The following is a 14,841-nucleotide window of genomic DNA, read 5'->3' as shown; positions in this document are numbered from 1 at the left end:
TAGAGTATTACTAACTGTAGTCCTCCTGCTATACATTAGATTTCTCATGAGCTTTTTTTTCTAAGTTTTTATTGATACAAATTATACATATTTATGGAGTACAAGGGATAGATTGATGCATTCATACAATGTATAAGGATCAAACCAAGGTATTTAGATACCCATCACTCTGAATATTTATCAATTGTTTTATATATATATATATGTATTTTTTTATTTTACTAATAGAATGTGTGCGGTGTCATTTTTTTTGTGTATGTGAGAGAGTTTCACTGTTAGCCAGACTGGAGTACAGTGTCATGAGAACAGCTCACTGCATCCTTGAACTCCCAGGCTCAAGGGATTCTACCACCTCAGCCTCCTAAGTAGCTAAGACTGTAGGTGCATGCCACTATACCTAGCTAACTTTAAAATTGTTTATAGAGATGGGGGTCTCCCTGTGTTCCCCAGGCTGGTCTCAAACTCCTGGCCTCAAGTGATCCTCCTGACTTGGCCTCCCAATGTGCTGGGATTACAGTTATGAGCCACTGTGGCCCTGCTATTAAGTTTTTTTGGTTCCTTGTGAATTGTGGATATTAGTCCCTTCTCAGGTGAAGAGTTTGCAAATATTTTCTGCCATTCTACAGGTCTCTTCACTCCGTTGATTGTTTCCTTTGCTGTGCAGAAGCATTTTAGTTCAGTATAGTCCAATTTGTCTTTTTTTTTGTTGTTTGCCCCTTATTGAAAATATCTTTAAGGTCTTATCTAAAATATATTTGCATATTCTTCTGAAGTGTTTCCCCTATGTTTTCCTCTAGTAGTTTTATAGTTTGGGGTCTTATAGTTAAGTACTTAATTCATTTTGAGTTTATTTTTGTATATGGTGAGAGATACAGTCTAGTTTCATTCTTCACTCTATGGATATCGAGTTTTCCCAGCACCATTTATTGAACAGGGTGTCCTTTTCCCAATGTCTGTTCTTGGCACCTTTGTCAACCATCAGTTGACTATAAATACATGGATTTATTTGTGGGTTCTCTCTTCTGTTCCTTTGGTCTTTGAGTCTGTTTTTATGACAGGACCCTGTTTATGAAAGTACCCTTTATTATGCTGTTTTGGTTATTACAGCCTTGTAGTATATTTTGAAGTTCGATTCTTCCACTTTTGTTCTTTTGCTACAGATTGCATTGGTTATTTGGCATCTTTTATGATTCCCTACAAATTTTAGGATTTTTTTTTGTTTTTGCTGTTCATGTAAAAACTGACTGGTATTTCAGTAGGTATTGCATTGAATCTGTAGATTGCTTTGGGAAATATGTTCATTTTAACAATAGTTCTTCCAGTGCATGAGTATGTAAATATCTTTTTATTTGTTTGTGTTGTCTTCAATTTCTTTCATCTGTGTTTTGTAGTTTTCCTTGTAGAGGTCTTTCACTTCATGGTTAAATTTGTTTCTAGGTTGTTTTTTGTAGCTATTATATTAATAAATGGGATTGTTTTCTTGATTTGTTTTTCAGCTAATTCATTATTGTGGATGTATAGAAATCCTTTTTTTGTTTTTGTTTTTGTTTTTGTTTTTGTTTTTTTGAGACAGAGTTTTGCTCTGTCTCCCAGGCTGGAGTGCAATGGCATGATCTCAGCTCTCTGCAGCCTCCGCCTCCTGGGTTCAAGCAGTTCTGCCTCAGCCTCCTGAGTAGGTGGGACCACAGGTGCCTGCCACCACACCTGGCCAATTTTTTTATTTTTAGTCAAGACAAGTTTCACCATGTTGGCCAGGCTGGTCTCAAACTCGTGACCTCAAGTGATCCACCCACCTCGGCCTCCTGAAGTGCTGGGATTATTGGCGTGAGCCACCATCCCCAGCCTACTACTTGTTTTTGTATATTGATTTTGTATCTTGCAACTTTACTGATTTCATTGATCAGTTCCAAGAATTTTTGGTAGCATCTTTAGGTTTTTATATATATGTAAGATCATGTCATCCGTAAAGGGACAGTTTTACTTTCTATTATCCAGTCTGGATGCGTTTTATTTCTTTCTCTTGCCTAATTGCTCTGGATAGGACTTCCAGTACTATATTGAATAGCAGTGGTGAATGTGGGCTTCTTTGTCTTGTTCCAGTTCTTAGAGGAAAGGCTTTCGGCTTTTCCCCATTCAGTATGGTGTTAGCTGTAGATTTGTCATATATGGTCTTTATTATGTTAAGGTATGTTTTTTAATGCCTGATTGTTGAGAGGTTTTTATAATGAAGAGATGTTAAACTTTAGCAGATGCTTTCTCTGCATCTATTGAGCTGATCATATGGTTTTTGTCCCTCATCCTGTTGATCTGATACATCATGTTATTGATTTGCTTATGTTGAACCATCCTTGCACTTTTCAGGAAAAATCTCAATCGTTGTATATTATCTTTTTGTTGTATTATTGGATTTTGTTTGCTAGTATTTCATTGAGGGGTTTTGGGTCTATGTTCATGAGGGATATCAAATCTTTTTTGTTGTTGTCGTCATGTCCCTCTCTGGTTTTGGTATCAGGGTAATGCTGGCCTTGTAGAATAAATTAGGAAGAATTCACTCCTCTTCCATTTTTTGGAATAGTTTGAGAAAAATTTAGGTTAGTTATTTGTAATTTTGGTAGGATTCAGCAGTAAAGCCGTTTAGTCTTGGGCTTTTCTTTGTTGGGAGACATTTTACTACTGCTTCAATCTCGTGACTTATTAGTCTGCTCAAGTTCTTCTGCTCTGTTTCTTCCTGGTTCAATCTTGGTAGGTTTTCATGTATCCAGAATTTTTCTGTTTCCTCTAGGTTATCTGATTTGTTAGCATATAGTTGCTTGTAGTAGTCTTTGATGATCTTTAATTTCTTAATTGACCCAGTGGGCATGCATGAGCAAGCACATTGTTTAATTTCCATGTATTTGTGTGGTTTACAAAGTTTTTATTATTGATTTCTAGTTTTATTCTAGTGTAGTCTGAGAAGATACTTGATATGATTTTGATTTTTAAAAATTAGTTATAACTTGTCTTATGGCCTAACATATGGTCTCTTCCTGGAGGATGTTCCATGTGCTGATAGGAAAAATGTGTATTCTGCAGCTGTTGGATAAAATGTTCAGTTAGTGTCTGGTAGGTCCATTTGGTCTAATGTCCAGTTTAAATCCAAAGCTGTTGATTTTCTATCTAGACGAACTGTCTAATGCTGAGAGTGGGATGTGGAAGTCCCGTACTATTATTTTATGGGAGTCTATCTTTTTTTGTTGTTTTATTGAGACAGAGTCTCGCACTGTTGCCCAGGCTGGAGTGCAGTGGCACAATATTGGCTCACTGCAACCTCTGCCTCCCAGGTTCAAGCAGTTCTCCTGCCTCAGCCTACTGAGTAGCTTGGATTACAGGTGCATGCCACCATGCCCAGATAATTTTTTTTTTTTTTTTTTTTTTTTGAGACAGAGTCTTGCTCTGTCACCCAGGCTGGAGTGCAGTGGTGCAATCCCAGCTCACTTCAGGCTCCATCTCCCAGGTTCACGCCATTTTCCTGCCTCAGCCTCCCAAGTAGCTAGGACTACAGGTACCCACCACCACGCCTCGCTAATTTTTTGTATTTTTAGTAGAGATGAGGTTTTACCATGTTAGCTAGGATGGTCTTGATCTCCTGACCTCTTGATCCACCTGCCTCGGCCTCCCAAAGTGCTGGGATTACAGGCATGAGCCACCACGCCTGGCCACACCCAGCTTATTTTTGTATTTTTAGTAGAGACAGGGTTTCACCATGTTTGAAAGGCTGGTCTTGAACTCCTGACCTCAAGTGATCCTCCTGCCTCAGCCTCCCAAAGTTGGGATTACAGGCATGAGCCACCACACCCAGCCCTATCTCTCTTTTTCGATCTAATAATATTTGCTTATATATCTGGGTGCTGCAGTGTTGGGTGCCTATAAATTTAGAATTTTATATCTTCTGGCTGAATTGATCCCTATATCATTCTATAAAGACCTTTTTTGCCTCTTCTGCAGTTTTTTACTTAATATCTGTTTTATTTAAGTACGGCTACTCTCACTTGCTTTTGGTTTCTGTTTGTGTGCCGTATTTTTTTTTTCATCCCTTCACTTTCTGTCTGTGATTTTATAGATAAAGTGAGTTTCTCACAGTCAGTATATAGGTGAGTCATATTTATTTTATCCATTCAACCAGACTGTATCTTTTAAGTGGGAGATTTGGCTGTTTACATTCAAAGTTATTATTAATAGGTGAGGATTTATTCCTAATCTGTTAATTTTTTGTATGGTTGTTTTATATCCTTTTTCTTTTCTCTTATCATTTGGTTTGGTGGTTTTATGTAATGGTTACATCTGAGTCCTTTCTCTTTCCATTGGTATATCTGCTCTACCAGTGAGCTTATTTTCATTTGTTTAATGATGGTAGATATGTCTTTCACTTCCAGATGTAGGACACCCTTTGCCATTTTTGATAGGGTCACCCTAGTTGTGACAAATTTTCTCTGTTTTTGCTTCTCTGGGAAAAACTTTCTCCTTCATTTTTGAAGGATGGCTTTGCTAGGTATAGTATTCTTGGCTGACAGTGCTTTTTCTTTTAGCACTTTGAATATCTCATCCCATTCTTTCCTGGCATGGAAGGTTTCTGCCAAGGTATCTGCTACTAGTCTGATGAGGGTTCTCTTATATGTGACTTGATGCCTGAGGGTTCCCTTATATGTGACTTCATGCTTTTCTCTTGCTTTTTTTAGAATTCTCTTTGTCTTTGACTTTTGACAGTTTGACTGTAATGGACCTTAGAAGACCTTTTTGGATTGAATCTATTTGGGCATCATTGAGCCTTCTGTATCAGGATGTCTGTATTGCTTACAAGACTTGGAAAGTTTTCAGTTATTATTTTGTTAAATAGGTTTTTATGCCTTTGCCCATCTCTTCTCCTTCTAGAATACCCAAAATTTGAATATTTGGTTGCTTTATGATGTCCCATATGTCACCTAAGCTTTCTTCAGTTTTAAAAATTACTTATTATTTTTTACTTTTGTCTTCCTGGATTACTTTTATTTATTTATTTTTTTTGGCGGAGTCTCGCTCTGTGGCCCAGGCTGGAGTGCAGTGGCAGGATCTCAGCTCACTGCAAGCTCCGCCTCCCGGGTTCACGCCATTCTCCTGCCTCAGCCTCCCGAGTAGCTGGGACTACAGGCGCCCGCTACCTCGCCCGGCTAGATTTTTGTATTTTTTTTAGTAGAGACGGGGTTTCACTGTGTTAGCCAGGATGGTCTTGATCTCCTGACCTCGTGATCCGCCCGTCTCGGCCTCCCAAAGTGCTGGGATTACAGGCTTGAGCCACCGCGCCCGGCCATCTGGATTACTTTTAAAAACCTGTCTTCAAGTTCAGAAATTCTTTCTTCTGCTTGATCTAGTCTATTGTTGAAGCTCTCAATTGTGTTTATTTCATTAATTGAAATTTGTCAGCTTCAGGACTTCTGTTTGGTTCTTTTTCTTGATATCTATCTGCTGAATTTCTCATTCAGATCATGAATTGTTTTTCTGGTTCTTTTGGTATTTATCCATGTTCTATTGGGTCCCACTGAGCTTCTTTAATATCATTATTTTGAATTCTTTTTCAGGTACTTGATAGATTTATTGTTTGTTGGAATCTGTTGCTGGAGAATTAATTGTGTTACTTTGGAGATGTCATGGTTCCATGCTTTCTCATGTTTCTTTTATCCTTACATTGATATCTATGTATTTCTTGTTCTGGTCATTTTTTCCAGTTTTATGGATTTGTTTTCATAAGGAAAACCTTTTTCCTGTACATGTATTTATAGTGTTGGTTGGGTAGGTTGTTTTGGCTTTGTTCTAGGTGGATGCAGTGGTATAATCTCCATATGATTTCTTTGGCTGCAATCAGTGGCAGCAGTGTCTGTGAGTTCCTCAGTGACTTAGGGTTTGGTTGTTAGTGGAAGCTGTGATGAGGCTTTTCTGGGATAGGGATGCCAGCTATGCTGGTCTGTAGGCCCCAGTGGTGTTGGTGATAGCCTGGGCATGCTGGATCATGGGGCCCAAGGTGGTGTATTCAGACACTTGGTAGCTGCTCCATGAAGGTTGATCCCTGGGCCTCCAGATTGCTTGCTCAGGTGCTGGCAGTAGCAGCAGTGGGCCAGGAAGGAAGGCAGGTCCTTGGGCTCCTTGTTGGCATGTATGGCATTGATTATGACAATAACATTAGTTAGCCAACTCTTTGGGCTTTGAAGCAACATATGCAGGCACCAGCAGTGGTAATGGCAAGCTGAATGGGCCAGTCTCTGTTCCTCTAGGTGGTGTGTACATTTTGATGCTTGCAGTGGTGTTGGCAGCAGGCTAGGCTGGCCTGTCCTCGGGTCACTGGCAGGGGTGTATGGATGCTAGTGATGGTGGGTGGGCTGAGTCAATCCCTGGGCTCCCAAACGATAGATGGTGGGCACTGGCAGGCTAAGAAAGCCCATAATTAGGCCCCCAGAAGACATGTTCAGGCATTGGTGGGAGTGTGAGGAGTGAATTCATCCCCACACCCCTGGACATTGCATATAGGCAGTGGCAGGGGCAGTACCAGGCATGGAAACCCTGTCTTCTCACCCTTCGAGTGGTGCATGTGGATTCAGGCTATGGTGGGTAGGGTAAGTCAATTCCCATGCCCCCAGACAGCATGCTTGGACCTTGGTGGCACATTGGCTCTGCCTTTCCTCCTTTGCGGGGATGGTTGGTGCATGTGGGCACCAGCAATGGCCAGCAAGGTCAGTCGATTCCCAAACCCTCAGATGATGTGCGGAGGCAGCAGCTTTGGTGGGCCAGGTAGGCTTGATGTTAGGCCCTTTGATGCTGCCCAGCACTAGTCTTAAGGCCCCTGAAGGCACTTGCAGATGCATAGGGACCCAGCTGCTTGGAAGTAGTGGTGTTCCTGTAAGTGGCAGTGGCCCCAGGCAGGTGACTCTCAGGCTCTGGGGAGCACACACTTCAGCTCCCGCTGTCCCAAAGGCAGCTTCCAACTCTGTTGTACTGCTCATTCCCCAGGGTGTAGGACTCTGAGTGCTGGACTGGAGTACTGGGGACCTAGCCACACCAATGGTTCTAGCCATCATTGCAGTGCTGTAACCCTCTACATGGACATGGGGAGAAGCCAGCAGAGCTCCATGGATGTAGAGATGGAAGAACTGTTGAGTCCCTGGGCAGGATGTAGTCTGGTGGGAGCTGGGCTCCCAAAATGACACCATGCTGCAGTTGCTTGGGTTTGGGGAGGGACCCAGCATGAACTCTCCATCTAGAACAGTATTGTGTAGACACTGGACAGCTCCCTTTACTAGTCTTAGGGCCATGAGGGCTGAGGGGCTGTTTTGTGGCTAGGATTGCAGGAGTCCACAGTGGGAATGTGGTCTCCCTTACCTTTCCCCTGGGCTCCAAGCTGATCCTGGCCAGGCCAACTGCTTTGCTTCTCTCTTTGTGCCTCAGAGGTTCCCTGTTACTTCCCTGCTGAATTCCAGTGCTCTGTCATAGATGCTCAGTTTGGTGTGTGATTATCTACTCGCTGTTTTGGTCCTTCTTTGTGGAGGAGGTAAATGCTGGGTGCCTCTAGTCATCCATCTTGTAACTCCACTCTAAAAATGTATTCTTGAGAACAATAAATCTAGACTCATTTATTGCCTCAGTAATTCTTTAGGTAGTTTGCCAGGAGCTGAGTATATATTAGTGAAAACATAAAACATTTCTTGATTTTGTTGGATCTATGCAGATTATATAATATTACAAATAATAAGTGCTATTAATAAGAAATAGCAGGAAGATCTGAGGCCTAATAACAGGAAGACCATAATTTAGACTGAAGATCAGTTATGGCCTTCTAGAGATATGCTGTTTGAGCAGAGGCTCAAATGATGAGCAGCAATTAGCAGGGCCAACAATGGTGAGAGGATGAGGGGTATGCCAGGTAAAGGGGAGATGTGTGTGGAAAGGCCCTGAGAGGCAGGGAGAACTTGATGTGCTTGACGGACTGAGGCTTCTTGAGCAAGTGGAAGTGGAGTATAACACAAGGTTGAAGAGGTAGGTAAGAGCCTCATTATTGGAGTCTTCTTGGTAATTACCAAGGAGTTTAGATTTTCAGTAGGGCAAAGCGAGACAAAATACCACACCAGTTGCTGAATGGATTAGAGGGTGCTGGAACATACTGGGGAGACCATTAGGAGATTCCTGTAGTGGTCTAGGAAAGAGGGGATTCAATAATTAAATAAGGACAACTTTAAGAGATTTTTAGGGACTCACCCAGACTAAGTTTGGCCAATGATCATGTGGAGGGAGGACTTGAGATAGTCTAGCTGGCTTTATTTTGATGTCTTCAAGCCACTTCATTTGCTCAGTATCTGTTTTTGCTATGGCATTCTTTCATAATAATAGCTACCAATACTGAGTGCTTACTTTACATCAGATTATTTACATACATTATTCTTCATCTTTTTAGCAATCATGAGTTAAGTGTCATTCCCATTTCAATAAACAAGGAACAGAGGGCTCAGAGGTTAAGTAATTGCCTTAAAGCATAGAACGGGGGCTCACAGTTTATATGTTGACATGGACTTCCTTTCTTCTCATAGAGTACATTTCATCCTGTCTTAACTCTCTTGTGTCTCAAATTTGAGCTGTCTTCCTTCTCAGTCACTGCTATGACTTGAATGATTCATTTCTTTCTCCCAAGGTCAACATCACAGAATTCCAGAGCAAATTATTTTCAGTGAGTCCCTAACCCATATCATGCTTTATGCACAGAAGAGATTTACCTGTCTACTCTTCCCACCAGTTGTGTTCAGCATATTACATTTGTTGGAGGCTAGTGATTTGCCAGTATACCCTTGCACAGTCACTGAACTCCACCCACCCCTGCCATTTAAGCCTTTCAACACATTTATTATTCTTTTTTTTTTTTTTTTTTTTTTGAGGCGGAGTCTCGCTCTGTCACCCAGGCTGGAGTGCAGTGGCGCGATCTCGGCTCACTGCAAGCTCTGCCTCCCGGGTTCCCGCCATTCTCCTGCCTCAGCCTCCCGAGTAGCTGGGACTACAGGCGCCGCCACCACGCCCGGCTAATTTTTTTTTTTTTGTATTTTTAGTGGAGACGGGGTTTCATTGTGTTAGCCAGGATGGTCTCGATCTCCTGACCTCGTGATCTGCCCGTCTCGGCCTCCCAAAGTGCTGGGATTACAGGCTTGAGCCACCGCGCCTGGCCACATTTATTATTCTTAATAGTCCTTTGATGAGGTCTGACAATTATCTACAAATTGCAAAACATACAGTATCATGCTCTGTGTATGTGACTATATGTTTATACATGTATATATAATTAGAATCTCTTACTCACAGTGCATGCCCTGGAGCAGAGGTGGCATCCTGCTGGCCTGTCCTCCTCCATGGCCCTCCAGCTGAACCCCTGCCAGGCCATGCTAATGGCCTTGCAGTTGGAACGCCACGAGCTGTATGATGAGGAGACACAGAGCTGGGTCTCAGGCAGCGTCTGTAGGAGATCTGGGGTGGGGGCAAATAAAAATAAAAATAAAAAATTTGAATCTCTCTATAATATGGAAGATGGTGCTGAACACTGTGTATTCACCAAGGCTTAAGGTGACTGTGGTTCAGACCAAAATTTGAGGATCACAGAGGTCATCTACTTTCCAAATCCATATCCTCAGCTTCTTTTATTACCTCTCCTAACGTCTATGCTTTTCTTGTCAATTTTACAGATTGCCTAGCCACCTTTGAAAACTAAATGTGTAATTTTTCAGATATTCTTTTCAGTTTAATCCTCCCATTTCATTTTTAGAAGTTTTAACTCGCTCAGAATAGGAAAATGTATTTGCCTTTGTATTTTCTTTCAGATCTGGAATCAATGTGTGAGACCAAGATATTATCTCTAAAGAAGAGACATTTCAGTCAAGTAATACTTACCCATGAAGACATAACTACTTTTATTCAGCCCACATTTCTTACTCAATCTCAAAAAACTATGAGTGAAGAGAAACCATGGGAATGTAAGATATGTGGAAAGACTTTTAATCAGAAATCACAATTTATTCAACATCAGAGAATTCATTTTGATGAAAAACCCTATGAATCTAAGGAGTGTGGGAAGTCCTTTAGTGGTGGCTTACTCGTTACTCGACATCAGAGGATTCACACTGATAAAAAACCCTATGAATGTAAGGAATGTGGCAAGGCTTTTAGTTGTAGTTCATATTTTTCTCAACATCAGAGGATTCACACTGGTGAGAAACCCTATGAATGTAAGGAATGCGGAAAAGCCTTTAAGTATTGCTCAAACCTTAATGATCATCAGAGAATTCACACTGGTGAGAAACCCTATGAATGCAAAGTATGTGGAAAAGCCTTTACTAAAAGTTCACAACTTTTTCTACATCTGAGAATTCATACTGGTGAGAAACCTTATGAATGTAAAGAATGTGGGAAAGCCTTTACTCAACACTCAAGGCTTATTCAGCATCAGAGAATGCATACTGGTGAGAAACCTTATGAATGTAAGCAGTGTGGGAAGGCCTTTAATAGTGCCTCAACACTTACTAACCATCACAGAATTCATGCTGGGCAGAAGCTCTATGAATGTGAAGAATGTAGAAAGGCCTTTATTCAGAGCTCAGAACTTATTCAACATCAGAGAATCCATACAGATGAAAAACCATATGAATGTAATGAATGTGGGAAGGCCTTTAATAAAGGCTCAAACCTTACTCGACATCAGAGAATTCACACTGGTGAAAAGCCCTATGACTGTAAGGAATGTGGAAAGGCTTTTGGTAGTCGCTCTGACCTCATTCGCCATGAGGGAATTCATACTGGTTGAATGACAGAAAGCAAAGTAAGACTGTTTTGTTAACCTTTATAATATTTTTTTTAAAAAACAGGTAATGAGAACAAATTAGGATACACATTATCAAAGGCTCTCCTACATAATAGTTTTTAAAGGATACAATAACAAAGTACCAAGTACCAAAAACTTGGTGACTTAAAACAAGATAAATTTATTCTCTTACAGTTTAGAGCCTGGAAATCTAAAATCAAGGGTGCTGACAGTTTGGGTTCCTTCTGAGGTCTCTGAGTGAGGATCTGTCCTATGCCTTTTTCTTAACCTCTGTTAACAGCTGGCAGTCCTTGGCATTCCTTGGCTTTTACATACATCATTCCAATGTCTGCCTCCATCTTCACATTGCATTCTCCCTGTGTATCTCTGTGTATGTCTTTTCTTTTATTTGGACACCAGTCAGGTTAGATTGGGGTTACCTGGTAACCTCATCTTAACTTGATTACATCTGTCAAGACCCTATTTCCCAGTAAGGTCACATTTACTGATACCAGGGGTTAGGTCTTCAGCATATCTTTTTAGGGGACACAGTTCAACCCATAATACCCTGTTAGAATGATTTTGTCTAATATATTTGTAATTTCCTTTTACATATAATTTGTTAGTCAAATATATTTTATTTTTATTTTATTTTATTATACTTTATTTTGAGACAGAGTCTCGCTCTGTTGCCCAGGCTGGAGTGCAGTTGCGCAATCTCAGTTCACTGCAGCCTCCGGCTCCTGAGTTCAAGTGATTCTCGTGCCTCAGCCTTCCAAGTAGCTGGGATTACAGGCATGTGCCACCATGCCCGGCTAATTTTTTTTTTTTTTTGTATTGTTAGTAGAGACAGGGTTTCACCATGTTGGCCAGGCTGGTCATGAACTTCTGACCTCAACGGATCTGCCCACCTCGGCCTCCCAAAGTGCTGGGATTACAGACGTGAGCCACCACGATGGCCAAAACAGACTTTATACCAACAAAAATTAAAAAGGACAAAGAAGGCCATTTATAATGATAAAGGATAAATTCAACAAGAAGATAAAACATTCCTAAATATGTATGCACCCAACATTGCAACACCCAGATCCATAATACAAATACTACTAGACCTAAGGAAAGAGATAGACAGCAATACAACAATAGCAGGGGACTTCAGCACTCCATTGACAGCACTAGACAGATCACTGGGACAGAAATCAACAAAGAAACTCTGGACTTAAATTGGACTCTCGACCAAACGAACCTAACAGACATCTGAAGAACATTCTACCCAACAATCACAGAATGTATACTCTTCTCTTCTGTGCACGGAACATTCTCAAAAACAAGTCATATGCTGGACCACAAAGCAAGTATCAATAAATTTAAAAAAACCAAAATCATATCTAATATCTTCTCTGACCACAATGGAATAAAAGTAGATATCAATACCAAGAGGAACTCTCAAAACTATATAGTTACATGGAATTTAAACAGCTTCCTCCTGAATGATTGTTGGGTCAATGATGAAACTAAGGTGGAAACTTAAAATTTTTTGAAATAAATGAAAATAGAGACACAACACACGAAAACATCTGAGATATAGCAAAAGCAGTGCTAAGAGAGGATTTTATAGCATTAAATGCCTACACCAAAAAGATAGGAAAATCTCAAATGAATAGCCTAACGTCACATTTCAAGGAACTAGAAAAAAAAAAAAAAAAACAAACCCAACTCAAAGCTAGCAGAAGAAAAGCAATAACAAATATCAGAGCAGGCGAAAATGAGACTGAGAACAAAAGAATGCAAAAGATCAATAAAAGAAAAAGTTGCTTCTTTGCAGAGATAAAACTGACACCACTAGCTAGATTAACCAAGAAAAAAAGAAGGTTCAAATAAATACAATCAGAAATAATAAGGTGACATTATAACTGATAACATAGACATATAAAAAATCAGCAGACTATATGCACATATTAGAAAACCTAGAGGAAGTGGATAAATTCCTGGAAACACATAACCTTCCAAGATTGAACCAGGGAGAACTAGGAATCCTCAACAAACTACTAATGAGTATTGAAATTGAATCAGTAATAGAAAAAATCTTGCAACAACAAAAAGCCCAGGACCAGACAGATTCACAGCTGAATTCTACTAGACAGGCAAGGAAGAACTAGTACCAGCACTATTGAAACTATTCCAAAAATTATAGGAGGGAATCCTCCCTAACTCATTTTGCAAAGCCAGTGTCATCCTGGTACTGAAGCCAAGCAAGGGTAAAACACACAAAATAACTACAAGCCAATATCCCTGATGAACATAGACATCAAAACCTTCAGCAAAATACTAGCAAACTAAATCAAACTATGTAAAAAAGATAATAACAGCACAGTCGAGTGGATTTTATTCCAGGGGTGTAAGGATGGCTCAACATATGCAACTCAATGCATGATTCATCACATAAACAGAATTAAAAAACAAGCCAGGCATGGTGGCTCACGCCTGTAATCCCAGCACTTCATGAGGCCAAGGTGGGCAGATCACCTGAGGTCAGGAGTTTGAGACCAGCCTGGCTGACATGATGAAACCCCGTCTCTACTAAAAATAGAAAAACTGGCTGGGCGGGCGTGGTGGCGGGCGCCTGTAGTCCCAGCTACTTGGGAGGCTGAGGTAGGAGAATTGCTTGAACCTGAGAAGCGGAGGTTGCAGTGAGCTGAGATAGTGCCATTGCGCTCTAGCCTGGGCAACAGAGCAAATTGCTTGACGTGGGAGGTGGAGGTTGCAGTGAACCGAGATTATGCCCTTGCCCTCCAGCCAGGGGGCAATAGAGCGAGACTCCATCTCAAAGAAAACAACAACAACAAAAAAACCTATTGAGTACAATGTACGTTATTTAGGTAATGGGTACATTAAAAGCCAACACTTTCCCCACTACACTATATATGTATGTAACACAGCTGCCCTTGTAACTTCCTAAACCTATAAAAATTTTTAAAAATTAAGAATTAATAAAAGGCAAATTAAGAATGCTTTTTTAAAAGGTTGAGGCATTATGCTGATAAGGTACCGTGGATTTCAGAGTGCAGAGTAGAAAGATCACAAGAATTTAGTGTGGTAGATGGGAACAGAAAATGGGTGTATAAATTTTATTGAAGTTAGAGCCCTGGGTTGAGGAATGACCTGGGAGTACTGGATATTGTAGAGACAGATATCATCAGGGCAAAGAGATTAAAGATTTTTGCCTTGACGGTTTCACACTATATTGTGATAGTAACACTGTATATGTTGGGAGATAGAGCAGGAAACATCTTCTCTGGAATATGTATGCTATTAAATGTTTTATCAAACTTTTGATCAAACAAGAGAGGAGAACAATTTACAATTTCATTTCTATTTCTATGTTATGAGAGAAACATTTGTTCAGATGTTTAACAGGCATGTTCATGTTACTATAAACTCTTCTGTTTCTCCATCACATTGTTGGTCATTTTTACTGATTACAAACTTCTTTATATACTTAAGAAATATATATATTTCTGGCTGGGTGCGGTGGCTCAAGCCTGTAATCCCAGCACTCTGGGAGGCCGAGACGGGCGGATCACGAGGTCAGGAGATCAAGACCATCCTGGCTAATACGGTGAAACCCCGTCTCTACTAAAAAAATACAAAAAACTAGCCGGGCGAGGTGGCGGGCGCCTGTAGTCCCAGCTACTCGGGAGGCTGAGACAGGAGAATGGCGTAAACCCGGGAGGCGGAGCTTGCAGTGAGCTGAGATCCGGCCACTGCACTCCAACCCGGGCGACAGAGCGAGACTCCATCTCAAAAAAAAAAAAAAAAAAAGAAATATATATATTTCTTTATATAGTAAGGTTAGTGTTTGTCATGTGTTGTTTCAGTAACTTTTCCTAATCTTTTGGCCTTTTTGGTATTTTTTAATAAGCAGAAATCTTTTTCACATGTAAAATTTACAGTTTTTCCTATACACCACATAACATTATTTTTTCTCTTTATATTAATATTTCTGC

The 14,841-nt window shown here is 40.5% G+C and overlaps 1 protein-coding gene across 3 annotated transcripts in view; it reads left to right on the top strand.

Annotated features, from left to right (window-relative positions):
• The window catches only part of LOC105495453 (zinc finger protein 829), a 32,679-nt gene that overhangs the window by 13,745 nt on the left and 4,093 nt on the right, over nucleotides 1-14,841 (top strand). For 2 of the 3 annotated variants that reach the window (XM_024797176.2, XM_011765040.3), the window contains one exon: nucleotides 9,858-14,837. In XM_024797176.2, coding sequence (XP_024652944.2) covers nucleotides 9,858-10,837 — 980 coding nt within the window. In that variant the 3' untranslated portion in view covers nucleotides 10,838-14,837. Of the gene's footprint in view, nucleotides 1-9,857; nucleotides 14,838-14,841 lie in introns of those variants that run through there. The other variant, XM_071086508.1, reaches the window with a different exon arrangement.

This window comes from Macaca nemestrina, chromosome 20, assembly GCF_043159975.1.
Source record: "Macaca nemestrina isolate mMacNem1 chromosome 20, mMacNem.hap1, whole genome shotgun sequence".
In the NCBI taxonomy this organism is placed as follows: Eukaryota; Metazoa; Chordata; class Mammalia; order Primates; family Cercopithecidae; genus Macaca; species Macaca nemestrina.
This window is presented reverse-complemented; position numbering and strand designations above follow the sequence as displayed.